This window comes from Ciconia boyciana, chromosome 2 (genome assembly GCF_034638445.1).
Source record: "Ciconia boyciana chromosome 2, ASM3463844v1, whole genome shotgun sequence".
NCBI classification, from domain to species: Eukaryota; Metazoa; Chordata; class Aves; order Ciconiiformes; family Ciconiidae; genus Ciconia; species Ciconia boyciana.
Genome location: NC_132935.1, coordinates 47,966,716 through 47,984,558, shown reverse-complemented (window position 1 = coordinate 47,984,558; position 17,843 = coordinate 47,966,716). Strand labels below are relative to the sequence as shown.

At 34.7% G+C, this 17,843-nt stretch overlaps 1 protein-coding gene across 1 annotated transcript in view; it reads right to left on the bottom strand.

The window, feature by feature from the left end:
- CCDC178 (coiled-coil domain containing 178) overlaps positions 1-17,843 on the bottom strand; it is a 193,074-nt gene that overhangs the window by 116,835 nt on the left and 58,396 nt on the right. Inside the window, exons 14-17 of the mRNA XM_072851284.1 lie at positions 17,629-17,790; positions 14,499-14,612; positions 10,438-10,583; positions 6,700-6,859 (exon numbers count right to left, since the gene is read on the bottom strand). Coding sequence (XP_072707385.1) covers positions 6,700-6,859; positions 10,438-10,583; positions 14,499-14,612; positions 17,629-17,790 — 582 coding nt within the window. The remainder of the gene's footprint in view (positions 1-6,699; positions 6,860-10,437; positions 10,584-14,498; positions 14,613-17,628; positions 17,791-17,843) is intronic.

Here is a 17,843-nt window from a genome sequence, read left to right as displayed (position 1 = left end):
TAACAACAGATACAGTATTTTAACAGCAGAGATATCCAGACTGCAGGACAACAAAAACAGTCCAACATTTTTTAACTGATAAGAGTTTGCATACTTAATGTTGTGTACTGTTTTCCAGTTACTTCAGTTGAAAATTTAAAACGCCATTTTATGAACTTATGGCCATATAAGTGCAAATCCTTACTTCATCTTAAGAAAATAAAGCAGCACAGACACTTAAGACATTCTAAAACAAATACCACCTAGCACTTATTACCACATTTTGAAATTTGTGTCATTACGGGGAAAAAGAAGACATAAGGAAAGATGTGAAAAGAATTCTAGGACTGGAAACTGTACCTTAACAAAATGTAATGTCCTGTGTCTGAAATTTTTCACTTAATTCTTCAGCTCCCAAGTTTACACACATCCTCCTACTATTCCATGCAGTTGCACTTTCAGGCATTAATTACGATTTTTCAATATGCGTGTTTCAGGCTTGCACTAGATTTTAGATTACGTGAAAACAAATTGTGGGAAATTTTTTTTTAATTCCCACATCCATAACAGAAAATGCAGAAAAGAATGTCTTCCAAATTAGAACAGCACCCTTGGCAAAAATCAAAGTATTTTTGAAATATTATGAGTGAAGAAATTATAATCAAAACTAGTTTGCAACCTTAGAAAGAGCCTTTGTGTTTGTAGAAAGAATAATTAATAATTGTTTTAATTTTTTAAAAGTAATTTTTAGACCATTACAATAGTTCTCATTGATTCTGTTTAAAATGCAGCGAGGGTTAATTTGCTTTTAATTATTATGCATATGGTTTGGTTTTCAATGAAGAAACATAAAACTATCCTTTAAAATTTCTATTAACCTTCCACTTTTACATCCCTTTGCTTTTCACTCAGAGTATTATTACTGTCATGGCACCCAACCTCTAGCTATGCATATTCCTCAGAAGGGAAGGTCTACGACTTCCCTGTGAGCCAATAAAATCAGTGGGATGGTTATTTGGGTAATACTGCCAGCACTTCCCACAGGACAGCATCTAAGTTGATACACTAAGACTACCCAGGAGCGTGGAGTAAGATTCAAGTCTATCTTGTAACATGGGAGTCCCACATACCAGTGTAGCACACTGTTGGAAGCCACTGAGTCAACTAATTAAAGACAATTTTATAGCCAGACTATTTGTTATCCTTACCCTGCACACACACGAAATAGCCTAAAGGGAGCAACGGCTCTCTAGCTTTTAAAAAAATCCTCTTTTGTCATATATCTTCAAATGCAACTCTTGTGTTTACATGGATATGCTGTAACAAAGCTCTTCAGTAACATTAATATTGATTAACAGTATTTTTTGAAAGTAAGAGATGGAAACTGCTCTGAAGGTATTAGTGCAGCAAGACTGAAAACAATGACTAGAAGAAAAGATAACCTAAATAGATGACTAGTAAATGATAAAAGACACCCAGTGGATTTTACCTAATACCATGATGATAAACAGACCCCTGGCTCTAACTTTGTTTTTCCCTATTTCTTAATTTGCTTTCAGCAGCATATTATCATATTTCTGTAACAATCCCTTCTGAAATATGCCATTTTGTAGATTATTTCATTACTAATACTCTCAATATCTGATGAAACAACATATCATGGCTAGCTGTTAGAACTGGACATGGATTTTCTGACACATTATTCCCCAGATGGAAAATGCTTTTCTATTTAAAAAAAAAGTGGTCATAGGAGCATGCTGATTTGTTTTAAAATGAAAAACATTTAAGTTGAGGTAAAAACATTCTGATCAAACATTTGCAGACTAAACATTTTTTAATAATAACTGATTCAAAACTTATGTTATCTACAAAATTTAAAGTGAAACATTTTTAAAGAGTATATTCCCCCTCTTTTAAACTTTCTGCATTGTGAAAAGGAGACAATACTGTCATTCCATTAAAGGAATTTCCAAATGCCCTTTTATATATCTGAGAAATTCTTATTCAGTTTTAGATGAAACATTGCTGAACTTGGTGCAATTTTAAGGTACAATGCTAAAGAAATATCGATTTATTACCATCTTCTATTTCAGTATCATGCAACAGTCAAATAAATTAATAGAAAATCTAGAAACATTATTGGGAGGTGAGAGTTTTTTAGCAGAAGATTAATGTTAATTAATAGAATTAGGAAGTTATGATATTGCTACTATTTCAAAGCAAAAAGAAAGTCAAAGTATCAGTATATCTGTTAATGCTTTGGGTAATAGCATTTAATGTGTTTATCAAAAGTACAAGTCTGTATATACAGATGTCTGAATTCAAAGATTTATACATCTGCACTTCAGAAATATATTATCATGTGTTCAATAGCAAATACTAATGAGGACAAATTTTCACATTTCAAGAGAATTTTGGTCATTCAAAATGTCTTGCTCAATCTTCAAAAACCACAGTAATCGTTTTTACAGTTACTTTAATTGACAGTACAATAACCACATTAGCAGCAGAATATAAGAGCAAGCGGGTTTGTTTTGAGGTTAAGAAAACAAGGCACAACATAATCATTCTGAACATGATCCAACACTCGTTATGAATTGTTATGTCAAATAATTCTTATCTGTGTGTTTAATACAGCACATATCAGCACTGAAGCAAATGGCAATATGATAGTTTGGGGACTGTACTGTCTCTGAAGAACACAAGGTAATGAGACGCTATGAAAGTAGTTACAAATAGCACAGTGATAAAATACGCCTATAAGGTATAACTTCATCATTATACATGTACATTTTTCCACATTTAGTAGCATGCATGTTAGTAAAACAGAAGTCACACCTTGTATTTAGCTGTGACATTTGTTACATTCATGTGTCATAGTCTTATCACTTGGCAGCCCTTTCTCCTGTGAGAAGACAGAATCAGAAGGTCTGTAAATCAGTGACTCAGCTCTCCAGCCAAATCACACATGATGAGTGCTCCTGCAAGAACTAGGCACAAAGATTCTTCAGCTTCTCATCCTATTCAGTCCTGATCATGAATAGACAGTTTCTATCCCTCAGTGCACTGCAAGAGTTGCCCCACAAAATTTCTTTCTCTGTCTGGATCTGTGCTGAAGCCACTAGTTTCTTGTGCAGATTCTCCCATATCAGGACCATTCTTCAACTCCATTTCCCTTCACGATGCTGACAACAAGGGTCCCTAGTTTTCTCACCAAATTTCTCACCTAGTTTCTGGCCAGTTTATCTCTTGATAAGAGAGTGTTTAATCTCCTCTATGGATTTAACAGTCCCATCTAGCCTCTAGGAGAGAGGGACCTCTTGCTTGAATAAAGATGTCACTCTCTATCCCCTTCCTGTCAAGCTATTCAAACCTTTTTTTCTAGGCAAAAAGTTTTTCCTTTGTCTTGTTCTCGCTTACTGGCTTTTAGCTTTTTACCTCACAAAATCTACAAGTCACCACAAAAAGAACATTTTATTGCACCTTTTCATAGATGTCAGGCTGGTATTTTCAATCTCACTGGTCCTTCCATTTATTACTGCATCATTCTCTTCTGCATAAGGTGTAATGGCTCATACCTGTCCACCTTAAAATAATGAGATAATGAGGATGACCGGTAATTCTAAGCTCCAAACTGTACTGCAAGCTGTACACCTCTAAATTTTTGTACTGACATGTACACCTGCATTTCTCCTTAAGTAGAAGGAACTAGGAATTAACTTTCCATTTTCAGAGTCAAGAGTTTGTTTTCCTGCTTAAATCTGGCCCTGAATCAACCAAAGCATCTAACAGCACTTCTCCCAAACTAAAAGATACAACTTATTTTTGAGTTGCTTGAGGTTTTGTTTTCACCTTAGCTATGAATACGTATAACATTCCCATATATATTCACAGCCTATATAGGAAACATCCCCTTTTAGTTTTTGTTCTTCATGACACTTAGAACAAAGTATTTTAATTTTTTCAACTATCAAGACAGGCAGTTCTCATTCAGTATAATACCTCACTAGGATTTCTAGAAACCCTAGATCAGAACCTCTTGAACCACTTCCTGTACTCCAGAAGTTAGGACGTTGCTTTTTTATTGTTTTCTCCCCATGGGGGTTAATCCTGTGAGGACTGCTTTTTCAGCTACTCATCTCTCACCTTAAAAATATGCTTAGTCTATTCCTATTGAATTATCTATCAGCTGGGGATTGAATGGTTTCGCCCAAGAGAAGCAAAGACTGTGAAAATTGGTCTAACATGTATGCTCCATTACTACTTCAGTAAACCAGCTTTCATCTCCAGACCCTGGGTGACAACGCCCCATAATCATTGTACCACACTATCTGAAGTCAGGACTTTTACAGAAATTGTTCAATCCAAAAATCAGAATGGAGATGCTTTTTCATTCAACCCCGATTAAAGGAGAAAATTTATCTTTATCATTCAATACCAAAGCTAGGTAGATGATTTTACCTTTTACTGTCAGGAAAAACTTCTGAAAGCTGTCCAAGTGACTTTTTCCAGAGAGCCACACTGGTCATCCTTTTAAAAGCCATGGCCCAACTTCCACAAATCACAGCTAGCCTCCTTGAAGAGCCTGCCTGTAAATCTTAGTTCCCTCAAAAACTTCCTCCACCCACTGGTACTAGGCCTTCTACCCATTTCTGTTGGGTAGTAAACTGAAGACCCTGCTGAAATTTTTTGATTGTCCATCAGGTATTGAAGGAATATTTGGCTTTGCTGCTGTTATTACCTCCAGTTTAGTCTTTCCTGACTGGTCAGAAAAAGAGAGTAAATGAACTTGATGCAAGGAGGCAGAGAAAGAGAGACCTTTCTGATGTAATATAAACATTTGGGACATATTCTATTTTTCATTTCTTAATTTTTTTAAAACAAATTTTAATCAGTGGAGTTTGGGATTTTATAGATGTGAATAAATGCTTTTACCTGTATTTTCCATAAAAATAATGAAGAATGACATAAAAATGACTAGGTAATAACAAGGTAAATATTCAAAGGGTGACAGTGCGTACTGCCATTCCAGCCGTAGGTCTAGACAGAGAGCTGTCATCACAGAGACCAGCAATGTGTTCCAGTAAAAACTAAACCAGGCTCTCAAGCATGCAGCATAATATTTCTACTTACATTTAACCACCAAAAGCTTGGCATAATCTCATAACCCAACATTAATTTAATAATGAAATACTGTTAAGAGCTCTGTACTTCATGCAATATCCATAACTCAATGTGTAAAGGAGATGGGAGAAGAGATGAGACAGGATGAAACACGACACATTAGGAAAAACAAATCTTGATGTCCTAGAGAAGGAGATAAGAAAGGTACCGCACCAAACTATCCTTGCAGTTATTTTTGAAGTTAAGGTGATGATGAGGAAGTCAACACACTGGCAAGTATTTTTGACCTCAGAATTAATTTAACACAACAAAGGAGCTAGATATGGTATTTTGAAAGGACTAGTATCCCTGTAAAAAGTAATAAAGTCGCAATCTCTATTTTTTAAAAAACATGTTCTTATTGTTGCTATTTCCCTTTCTTTCATATCCTGATCAGTACAGATTTTGTGAAAACAAACAAAAGCATTAATTAACACATTGGAAATAGGAAGTAAAAGTGAATACTAAAGAGAATGTAATTGAGTAGCTTACTTTATCTAAACTATTCTAAGCTAACTGAGAAAAGTATATGATAGGCATAAAAGTAAAGAACACAAGATCAAAAGTGAATATTTTAATTATTTTTAACACAGCTGCAGTTGCAAAAATCTTAATCTGGGAATGTGTCCCCAAAGGAGAAACATTTTAATGTTATCATTTTCATGTGAAAACAAAGAAAACTATACATTAAGATTTAGCAATTATCCATTTTCTTAAGAAAAAAAGTTTCAATATGAAGATACTACAGAAAAGAACTTAGAGAATTGTACTTGCATCTGATTTCTCTGAAGATTTTGTGCATATTACCACTGTGTATTTTTTACTTCCATTTCAGATAGCTCTGATTCCTCAGTTACATCTACACAGAGTCTGGCTTCCATCTGCCTGGTATCAGCCGCAGCATCTAAGATCCAGATGAGGGTCCTGCTATGCAGTAGCTCTTGACAGTTCAGAAACAGCTTTATCCAAATGACCAAATTTGACTGCTGCACTATCAAGAAGATTGCATGCACTGAGCTCTATTCTTGTGCTTCAGTGATTAAAAAGGAATGGAAACTTATTGATGCTTAGTCAATAAATCTCAGCATCAGTTGATGCTAAGTCAAATAAATCTCAGATAATTTTGATCTTAGTCAAAATTATCTGAGATTTATTTGTTACTGAGCACTTGGTGAAAAGGACCAAAAGATTTTCAAGTTAACAGAAGTGATGTCTTGTCTTTTCTTTCCCAGAGGTATCCACAAATCAAAGCAAAAGAAAACAGGGAAGAGAAAGTATATAATAGTCCTAAGAATTAACAAAAAATTAGAAGTGCCAAACTAAATGAACAATTTCATAATTTTCCCAGAATTACTTCTTTATTCACAGAAAAAAGAATTCTACTGCAGAAAAATAGCAATTTAGTTCATTGGAAACACTTGCATATGGATAAGAAGATACTACTTATTTTAAACTTTTGATAAAACTGGTATCCTTTTTAGACCTAAAAAGAGCCAGAACTAACCAAATAGTTGTTTCACTTCTCACATAAAGAAACCCAGCTCTGATAATACTCACTTCTGCATCTTTCAGGTTTTTCCTTCTACTCTGTAGTAGCTCTCTGTATGTTTTTTCTTCCTGCTTTAACCTTTTCTCATATGCTGCTAGCTCATCTTGGAGATGATAAAATACCACCTGAACATTTTGCTGCTTAAACATCACACCACTTAAATTTTTCCTTTGAAAGAAAAAAAAAATTCAGTGAAGTAATCAAGATATTCTGCTATACTGTTTTTTAGTCTTTACTTACAGGTTTAATGTTTGATTTTATAATAGATAAAATAGAATCTTCTCGCAAATAATGATACCCTTTAAAAAAACCCAAAGAGCTATATGACGGAGTTTATCATTAATATTTAGACCACTTAAAGATACTCTGCCTATCAATCCATATCCAATGAGTCTATTGAGATACATAGTTCTCACAATTTTAAAAAACAGCTTGCATTTTTAAAACAACTTTCTAGAGAATGAACTGGTTCACTCCCACATGTAAAGTATCTGCTTGAATAATATTCTGAGACACAGAATGAGCCCATGACCAGTGCCATATTGGGTAACCATTATTTTATTATTTATTGGGACTGGAAGTGGGAGCTTCACACCATTTATGTAATATTTTGTTTCTGTCTCTGTCCATACCTAGTATGGTTTCTTTAACCTGTACATACAAAATATGTAAAGTTAAGCAATTTTCAGAGGTTTTCACTTTGTACTAACATTCTGTTCTCTCAGGGTCTGTACTGTTACTTTTAGACAGAAGCATACTGTTTCTGTTACTTTTAGACAGAAGCATATTTTTTAAAAAAAGTATTTCTAACTGATTTTCTGCAAGATAACCTAAACTAGAGCCTTGTAGGTAATGTAACAGTTGGCTGCATAATAAAGACTGTATCACAATGTGCATACAAAAAAGGAAACTCAAGAGACAAGTTTAAGCCTACTTTTTCTAATTTTAAAGCTTTGTTGTGTAAACTCAATGTTATTTTGACTCTTTTTTGTTGTTGTTGTTTTTTGTAATTTTAAAACAAATCCATCTAAGAAAGGGAAAAATCTCTCATGTAAAGATTACGCTGCCCACTCAGGAGCCATTTACTCTGTCAAGCTAGGAACAGCTGGGACCAATAATAAACTGTTATCCTGCTTATTGATTAGGTGATACTTGACAGAACAGATGTATTTAGGAGTTTTGGAATTCAGTTCTAAATTCTGGAAGTCACAAGATCCTCCTCACAGTCTCTTCTGAGACTCCCTGCAGAACAACAGCCCCCTTTGCAGAACATTAGAGCATCTAAGGCCTCCTCTAAATCAGTGTCTACAAAAACCTCTCTAAAGATGGGCTAAGGGATCCATCAGAAATTACTTAGAGTTCCTTTTCACTGAAACACCCTTGCAGCCTTCCTAATCTCCAGTACATCCCTTTAACTTGCTTCCTGCCCTTATTTCCTTTTTGCTGGAGGTAGGCACACCATATGGGAACTGATGTATATAAATGGTAGGGGCTCCAATACAATTAAGGATGCTCCTGACACGAACCTTAAATTCACAGAATTTGCTCATCATCCTTCTAATTTAATTAGCACCAAACTCCACTGAGATTAAAAAAACAGAGTGAATGCATTTCATGTTCACTCTTAACTGCAGATATGAAGACATGTCTTTATCTCTTCCAAGAGCGCAAAAACAATTTTGCAAAAGTCATTGGTATAAGGTGATTTCTAGGTGGGATACCTGTGGCATATAATTTGCCCTTGGTTAGCAGGTTAGGCTAAATTTTGCAGTAGACTTCAGTGTTGTAGTCAGTTTTATTGTGGAAAAAGTATTTATTTCAACTTAGTGTTATTTTGATAACATTGCATCAATGTTTCTATTTCACTCTAGTAGCTATTATTTAGTCTTTTTATTGCATTAATGGTAAGCAATAATAAGTCAACGAGGTGTTATTCAGAGAACGATGCTAGGAAGTACCTATAAAAGGACAACAGTGAAGACTGAAAGCAGAGGTAGGGACTCTTTTACCTCAAGCTTCTCCACCAGATCAGGCTAGAATTAGCCTGATGACATGCCAAAAGAATGGAAATAATAGCCAAGAGTAAAAGTAAAAACAGTTAATCCTTTATTCCCAGTTTTTCTACAAAGTCAGGCACATATCAGCACTCTTACGAAAAGAAGAAAGATCAGTTCAAACAGGTAAGTATATTTAATAATGAACTATATGCATAACACAAAATATAACAGGAAATGGCTAGAGCAGACTTTCTTAAGATAGATTGATGAAATGCCATGTGATATGTCAGATTATTGGAAACATTAATAGAAGAAGGTAGATTAGCCTGAAAGAAATTTTTTTCTGAATATTGTCACCATTAATCTTCACTAATGAGAAACAGTAAGCAATAAAAAAACACCCCCAAACTCTTGTTCTCCTTTGCCCCTCAAGCACAGAGAGGCTGAATGTGCTGACAACCAGAAGGCACAGGCATGCTGTCAGTTTTCAGCAAGTCACTTGATGGAGAAATCCCCGTGTGCTGTACCTTCTGTATTCAGTGAATGACAAAAAGGAAGCAGAATATGCTAGCCATTGGGATGCATACTTTGGAAGTCAGAGGTGGGGGTTTGGAAGGTTTTTCAACTTTACAGTTCTTTCTGCTAGATGGGATCTCTAAAAGCACGTTCTCAAGAAAAATGCAAAGTTTTCATTACTGTTTATTTTAGGTCTAGAAGTTGGAGAATTTGCAAGAAAATTCCTCTCTGAAACAGAGATGGACTTCTTAGCTATATAGAAACAGTGAATTGCTGGAATGGACTTTCAGTGCCATTTTGTGTTGATATTATCCCTTTCTTCTCTGAGCCTGAATAGAACATGTCACTGATATGAAACTACTGACTACTGGCTAAAGAGCTGTGGAAAATGAGAAGAGATTTTCAGTCATGGAAAGATGCCTTCCATTCTTGAAGTTCAGTAAGTTCCACCACACATTGGGTCCCTCTGAATCATTCTGTTTGAATTAAGAGTTGGAAAAAACTATATCTAGTCCCACATGTTCAGGTAAAAAATTTACATAGAAAAATATTTTTTTTCCCTAGTCAAGAATTTCATGGAATAATGTCTCAAAGATGTTTCAGCACCAACAGTACATAAGTGAATGAGATCATGGAAAGGGAGCTGTAGTATAATGATGCAAGGATCACTTTTTCACTATTTAGTCATCCTGTACAATTCAACAATCCAAGCTGCTTTGTCTTTGTCATTGCACAGCAGCTTCACCTTTATCCTTGAAGAGTAAGCCTGCTGTGCAATCAGCATATACGGCCCTCCAAGGCTTGCGTGGCCTAGAAGGCAGCCTGCATTATCAGTTGGATAGAGCCCTTTGAGACTATTTTCAGGACTCATCAGTCACAGTAAGTGTAGGTCCACACTTCTTAAACCAGAGAAAACACGGAGTGCGTGGAATCCTCCATTAATTAAGGATGCAACTGACCATGAATATTATCAGGTTTCCGAAAGTAATTCTGATGCCCGAAATTCAGTTTGGTAGGCAATTGATCATTAATAACTTCTACAGATGCATTGAAACTACAAGCAGTGATCAGACAAAAATACTCTCAAATTATTGATGAAAACTGCATTTCCTAAAAATAATGCTGTAAAATAATAAAACTATCTTTAATAATAATAATAAAGTGGAATTACTAAATTACTTTAGTAAAAGTAATAAACTATCTTTTAAAATCCATATAATAGGCAGGTCTTACCACAAATCAGTGCAAGATTTTTCTGCATTTTCCATCTGTATTTGCTTCATTGTCCATAATTCATTTAGTTCTTTAAGTTCATTTTTAAAATTTTCTGTAGTGTGAGAGTTTTCAGCAATTTGACTGGAAGCAAATGAGATTTTTTCCTGGGATTTAAAACATACATAGCATGTAAACTAGGCAGGGCTAGATTTCCAAATACTGTATTTTAAGCACATGATTATGGGCAACAATTCATGAAATTGTATACCCAAACAAACAGAACTTCTTTCAGAGGGGGCAGCTGAAGCACTTAGTGCAACTGGAATAATTGCATTTCTGTAAAAGAACAGCTTTGCACATCCAGTTACAGTTGTCCAACTTGTTGCACAATTCTTCTACTATCTATCCATAAATTTTATTACAGCACTTGTATTTCTGCAGTTGCCTATGTTGTATATGGAGGTATGCATGTTTGTAGGCCACCGTCTTCATAAAATACATATTCTCTTTTATTTTTGCTCTCATACATAAAAGTTTTGCAAATAAGCACTGCCTTGCACAGAAAAAAATTTATTAATGACAGTGAAAAGTAACAATTTTCATATATGACCCAAGTCTCGGCCTATTTGTTTCAGTGTATGCAGTCAGTGTCTTAACTGGCAGCTTTTATTGCTAGACCATCAAAGTACTTACAAAATGTAATAATGTTTTAGGCAGATAGCTAAAACACTTGACTTTCAGGAAAAATCAGTATTTTTAGATGACATTCTCCAGGCAGAATATGGCCTCGTTATCTCTGAAAACTGGCATTATTCATTTAGTTGCCTAAATAGGGAGTTTTGCTCTTTTAGATGTCAAGTTTTTTGTTACATAGTTGTCCTGTACTCCAGAGAGTGGAGGATTAAAGCACAGAGAACAAGACTCCTGAACTCCTGCCTACTTCTCTCAGCTACAAGTACACAACTCAGAGAGATGCTGACATTAAGCTGCTGAAAACCTTTAAATTAAAAACAGTGCTTTCACTAAACTTCCTATTCTATAGAAGAGAGATTAAATTGCAGTGTGTTTTTCATTCCAAAAGTGACCAACAGTCACAGGACCCCAAAAATGTAAAGATTCATGGCACAAGCAAACTCTGCTTTCAAGAGCAACTGTATCTGGTAAACAAAGCTGCAGCTTCCCCACAATGAATAAGGTAAACATAAAGCAGTGTAGCAGTTCAATAGTAATAAACAGGTGGGAGTCTTCTATTTGGGTGATACTTCTAAAGTGGTCTTGCTGCATTAGATTTTGTAACCCATACCAATGGGCTGTAAGCAGCTATGTAAATGGGTTAAATTAAGAGGGAGGAAAATACCTTTTGCTTATCCTTACATATACACATATACGCATGTGATTTAAGTGCACAGATGTATAAATACCAAATTTCAAGACCTCACAATTCATTAGGCAAAGAATGCATAACAGTATTTAAATAAAGATGAGTATTTTAAAAATTTATTCTTTAGATACTGCCCCATTTTTCTGAAGCAGTAGCCTGATGCATAGTCTAATGATATTTTTCCTTATGAAAGAAGTTTTCTTAGAGGTATACCTAAAAGGTAGCTGCAAAAAAATGAGGAATCAAAGCTTTTGTAACAGATGTTAGCACAGATATGAAGGTGTGCAAGGTACCACAAGAACATGACATTTTTAAGGCCTCTGAACTTTGTAAAAGTGTAATATGGATCTGATAGGATTAGATGGAAATTTCAAGTTTCTTGCAGGAATGTAGAATCTTTAGAAATAAAATGAAGATATGGTAATTAATGCAAATCCCTATGCAATGGAACTGCCCATAGAGAGTCTCAAACCTCTGAGGAAAAATCCTATTAGTTTTATTCTCAGTACCAGGAGAACTTGGAGAAATGTGATAGTCCGTGATATACAGGATGTCTGTATGATCTGTCCTCGCCTTAAACTTTACAAATAATGATATCTGAGATGATTAAGATATCAGGGCCAGAAACAAATATGTACACAAAGAAGCCATGACATGTTTTCTGCCAAAAAGTCAGGTTCACATATGAGCTGTGTCAGAACAAAACTCCCAATGAAGAAGAATTTTGCCTCTTTGACTTCCTGCACTTTTTTCAGGGCTTTCTAACCAAGAAGGCAGATAAAACCAGATAATGTTGGCTTCCAAGCATATGGAATACTAGCCATTGAGTCAGTGTGATCTGGTACCTATTATAGAAGACAGAGAATTTGCAATCAGGTTTTAGAACAAACAAACAAAAAGGGTGAGATACTGTACATTCTGTGATCCAAGTATCGACAGACTGAATATCTGCTCCTTATGGCTTGCTGTAGTGGTTAACAGTCCAGTATCCAGCCTAAGCTGAATGAGTCCCTTGGCACTTGGTCATTCAGCTGTTCAATACATGAACAGTATTCTTTATTTTTCTTAGCTGCTGAACAAGACCGCTGGCATATGATGGGGTAGAATTCATATGCCCTCATCTAGGTATCTAGCTTTTAGACATTTAAATGTCAGCAGACCAAACTAAGTCACTTCAAATTCAATGGTGAGATACAGAAGCCTCCAGGGTGTGATTCATCTTGTCCTAAAATAGGTATACTGTGAAGGACTGGGTGAATTGCTTGATCAATTGGAAGTTGGAGACTGTATTACTCCTGTAGTAAGAATACTATGGAATCATAGCCATTTCTTCCACAACATAATTTAAGCTACACACTGGACAAGCTTTAAACAAGCCAATGTCTTAATCATGGGAGAGCACTAAAATCTCTGAATATAACTTTAAATAACTTTTCCTTAAAAACAATATAACATGACTAACAGAATCATATCGTGTGACCCTGCACAGCTAGAAATATGAATTATTGTTAAAAATAAGACAGCCCCTTTTATAAAGCCCTCCTTTTACAACACTTAATTGCTATGATCAAGGAACTGTATCAGGCTCTAAGAATGCAACATTTAAGGTATCCAAGTATTGTTACCAGTTCAGAGCTCTACAGATCTCATAAAATAGGCTTGGTACATTGTTTTATTCCACTTACATAGAATACGCCGCTAATACTCCTCCAGAACACCAACTCAAATATTGCTTAAGTAACTAATGGATACAGTTATTTACAGTTACTAGGAAAGGCAGCATTAAAAATAATAATAAAAAAGTATAGGAAATAAGTGCACTGAAAAACATTGTAGGATTCCTGATTATCTGTATGCTGACTCATCAGTCATTTCCACATGTTCTAAGATCTATTGGTAAACCTGCAGGTAGAGCACAATCTTTAACAGAAAGAGATATATAAACTCCACCTTCCCTGCCAAATTTAGAAACCTGGGTGAATCAATGAATTTCCCAATGCTTAATTTAAGATTCTGTCATATATAGGAAGTCTCAGAGGTTTTCAATAGAAATTACCGGATTCACGAAAGCTACTCTGAACAACATGAAAGCTTTTCTTTTTTTTTTTTCTAATCTATATGATTCATCTTTGATGCTGTAATATCTAACTTAAGTTTATACAATATGCAAATGAAAGAATAATAAAAATTAACAGAATCTTAGAAAGAAAATGCTTGTTTCTTCTAATGCTTATAACCATGTTTATACAAAGCATTGTGTTCAGTAATGAAATTCAATAATTCCCTTTGGTGGATTATACAGTTTAGTAACTGATACAGCAGATATAAGCCATCATTTACAAAAAGATGCCATCTGCTGAGCAAACATGCGATCAGCAGGCTCTTCCTATTACACTAGAATCTTTTTCGTCCTTTATTGATTTTCTCCATTGCATTTCTAAAGCCCCTCAAGCAATCTGAGCCAGTGTAGCAAATGAAGAAAGCAAAGGACTTCTCAATGACCCCAATATAAATTCTGCTTTGTACTTTATGCTGTCTCAAGGCTATGGACCTCATAGGTTAGTTCAAGCAAGAGACAGAAAATAGTACATACACTGTATGTATATATATAGTTCCAAGGCAACTGTGTAGAAATGACAGCCTAACCTTTCAGATTAAGCATACTTCAAAAAAGCTATACAAGCATTAAATTATTCACCTGTATATCATTTAATTGCTGCTGCATGATACTTCTTTTTTGTTCCAGTTGTTGTTCAGTTTGCTTCTGCTGTTTATCTAGCTCTTGTACTCTCTGATCCAAATAGGAGAGCTTCTGGAGAGTTTATGCATAAACAGACATGTTAGTATTCAAAAGTTATTGTCCCACATTCTATAGAAATCAGAAACTATATTAGTCATTAAATACTTTAACAGTTACTATTCTTAAGCTTATTTTTGTTTTCCCTTCCATACCCATTTTTCCATCATGTAGGTGTATATACTCCATGCTTTCAATGAAAAAATGCACATTTAAAATAGAAAATATCTCCACTATTTCATATAGTGTTTATCATCTCACAGTAAAATATCACTGCTTACTCTGCTTCCCATGTTTCTTTACTTTCTTTCTGCCAAGAAAGTTACAAATAAAGTTCTGAAATCAAAATACATATTTTGAATAGCTTCCACGGAATTTGTATAAAAGGCAAAATAAATGTTTATTACTTATTATCACTAACTTATGAAAAATAGAGCTAAGGACAGGTAACAAGAGGATGAAGAAGAAAGAAAATAAAATATTGGGACATCTCATTTTTATTTTTTTCATTAATCCATTCTATTATTAATTAGCACCTCAAGAAAAACAGGACTTTTTGTCTATTGTATTAATTTCATTTGCAACATTAGTGTGAGCACCAAATATTAAATGACAGAAATTATTATTAGTACACGTGATAAGGAAAATTTTACATTATTAAATATGCTTATATAATTTGTATAATAGTTATATTAGTCAAAGATTTAAATTCCATTTAGACTATATAAAAAAGAATATGAAAATAGGTATTCATATTTCTATTCTGAAACAATAATTTAAACCTTCAATCAATGAGAAAGTTCTTCCTTGAAATTACCAATATCTTTCACATATCATTCACATACAAATCTGCTTGTGCAAACTCTGTTTCCAAGCTTTTAAAACAGAAACAAATACACAGCTATAGACCATGATGTATAACTTACACCACACCTCTCTAGGTTTCCAGGAAACTAATGATGTGATCTTTGTCATATTGTTTCTACTTAGTTTTAGCTGGGGAAGGGCTAACAACATTAGTCACTGCCATTAATGCGTTGTTTTGAAAATACTATTAGCTATTAGAGGAATCTTTTTTTTGATTTTTCAATTTGACTTATTAAACCTGCATCAAAAATAAACTACCACATAATCCATTATCTGAACACAAATTATTCAACATCCTCCATCTCTCCTCCAAAAATGGTGAAGTATTGCTACATGCAGACTATGTCAAGAACCTTTCAAATAGAATAACACTAAAAAACTGGAGAAGACAATCTCCCGTGACAAGCTATTTACTAGTAGTTGGATAACTGAACTATAAACCTACAGACTGATTCTGCAACAAAAAACTTCTCACTGAGGCAGCAGAAATTCTTGTATCTGGGCTTTGAGCAAAAACAAAAAAATCCTGTATCTAAACTGAATAGGCTCAAAAGATGTTGATCTTACTTGATCATGAGAATGTTCCGTAACAAGCATATGGCTTATTGAAAACTCCTACCTTTAGTTCTGGACATAAACCATCAATAACTAGTTTTGTTTCCTATTGATTTGGAAACAAAAATGAAAGCATTTTGCTTTTTCTTTTCTGGCAGTAAGGTCTAGTGAAAATGCCCTCCTCTTTCAGACACTCAAGAAATAATTACTCCTGTCACACTGATTACTGTATTTTCAAGTCCCTAAGACACTTTTTTCCTTTGCCAAAAAACAGGAAGCTTCAAATACCTTCCCTAGATTGTAAAACTGCTCGTTACAGTGAACAATGCATGCCCACCTATTTATACGGTGTGGGGCAGCTCACATTGGGAAGGACTTGTTTGCAAGGATTTGCACGTATTTCGTGGTGGCATACAGAACAAAGACTTTGAATAGTAGGCAAAGCTTCATTTAAGCATAATGATAGAAGGACAGCCCCCAGTTTCAGTGTTGCTGATTTGTACAGTTACCAGTGTGAAAGCCAAACTCTGTTTCACTCATGATAGAAGACTGAAAACAATTGAAATGTTTCGCATGTTTCCAGAGCCATTTCCCCAAAGAAGACAAGGAATCGCACCTGCCCTATAAAAAGACATACAAAAAGGATAATGCAAAGGCACGGAAATGCTCTTTAAAAAAAAATAAAAATCTGTGAATAAATTACATTCCAAACAATTCTGCAAAAGAAAGACTGAATGGTTTTGTTTGAGGGTTTTGCTTCAATATAATGTACAGACATTACATCTTGCACTAAACTGGGGTTCAGATTTTGAATATTTCCACATCATTTCAGAACAATAAGGTCTGTTTCTACAGATGTTTGTTGAGGTGGCAGGGCAATATACAACTATCAGAATCACTTAAGGAAATGATCATCTACCTAGCTAAGGTCTCATGTTTGTATGAGTACTAGTGAACTGATCTACTTACTATCAGGTATTTTTGAAAAGCATCCATCATTGCAATACCTTGTTTTCAAACAGTAATTTATTCAGATAACACTGTCCACTTTGCACTGTGCTCTCTATTACCACTGTTGTAGCACTCCATATAAGCAAAGCTTTCAAAGATCTAAAAGATCACCAGATCTAGAAGAGGGAAGTCTAATAATGAAAGAAATGTTTTCTGTTCTGTTACTCCTTTGAGCAGGTCTGGACAATAGGTTATTTTTCTGAAAATTTTCCCAAGGTTTTAACCTCAGGAAAGGTTAACACCACTAGTATACCCTGCAAATATGGGGAACAGGCTACTGGGTTGCTAGTTGCTCTCTTCAGCTTGTAAGTAACAAAAGAAGTACAAAGGAAACAAGCAAATACTAAACAGTCTTCCCTTTTGTAAGAAAACAGACCACAGAATTTAAAAGAGACAAAAAGATTTTCCTAATACAGAAAGCAAGAAAGGTCAAAAATAAGGCTGGAATTATGTTGGTTTTTGTTATGTTGTATCACAGCACAACTGCAGAGCTGCAAAATCCAACTCTTCTGAGCTATGGACTTCTGTTTCCTTTTATTTTTTTCTAGTAATGACAAAAAAATATGCTAGTGAGTGGTCCAGAATCTACTACTTTTACCTCATGGTTGTCTTTAAATATATCCTTATTTCTTTTAAATTTTGTTTCTAGATCAGCTACTTGTCTCTCAATTTCTTCTATCCTCTTCATATCTTCCTCTCTTTTCTTGAGTTTCTCTTTTTGCTTTTCCTCTAGCTCATCATATATTGCTTTAACCCTGGCCTGTTTATTAAAATATATATAGAATTAGCTTTCAGTATATCAAAAGCAGAAGC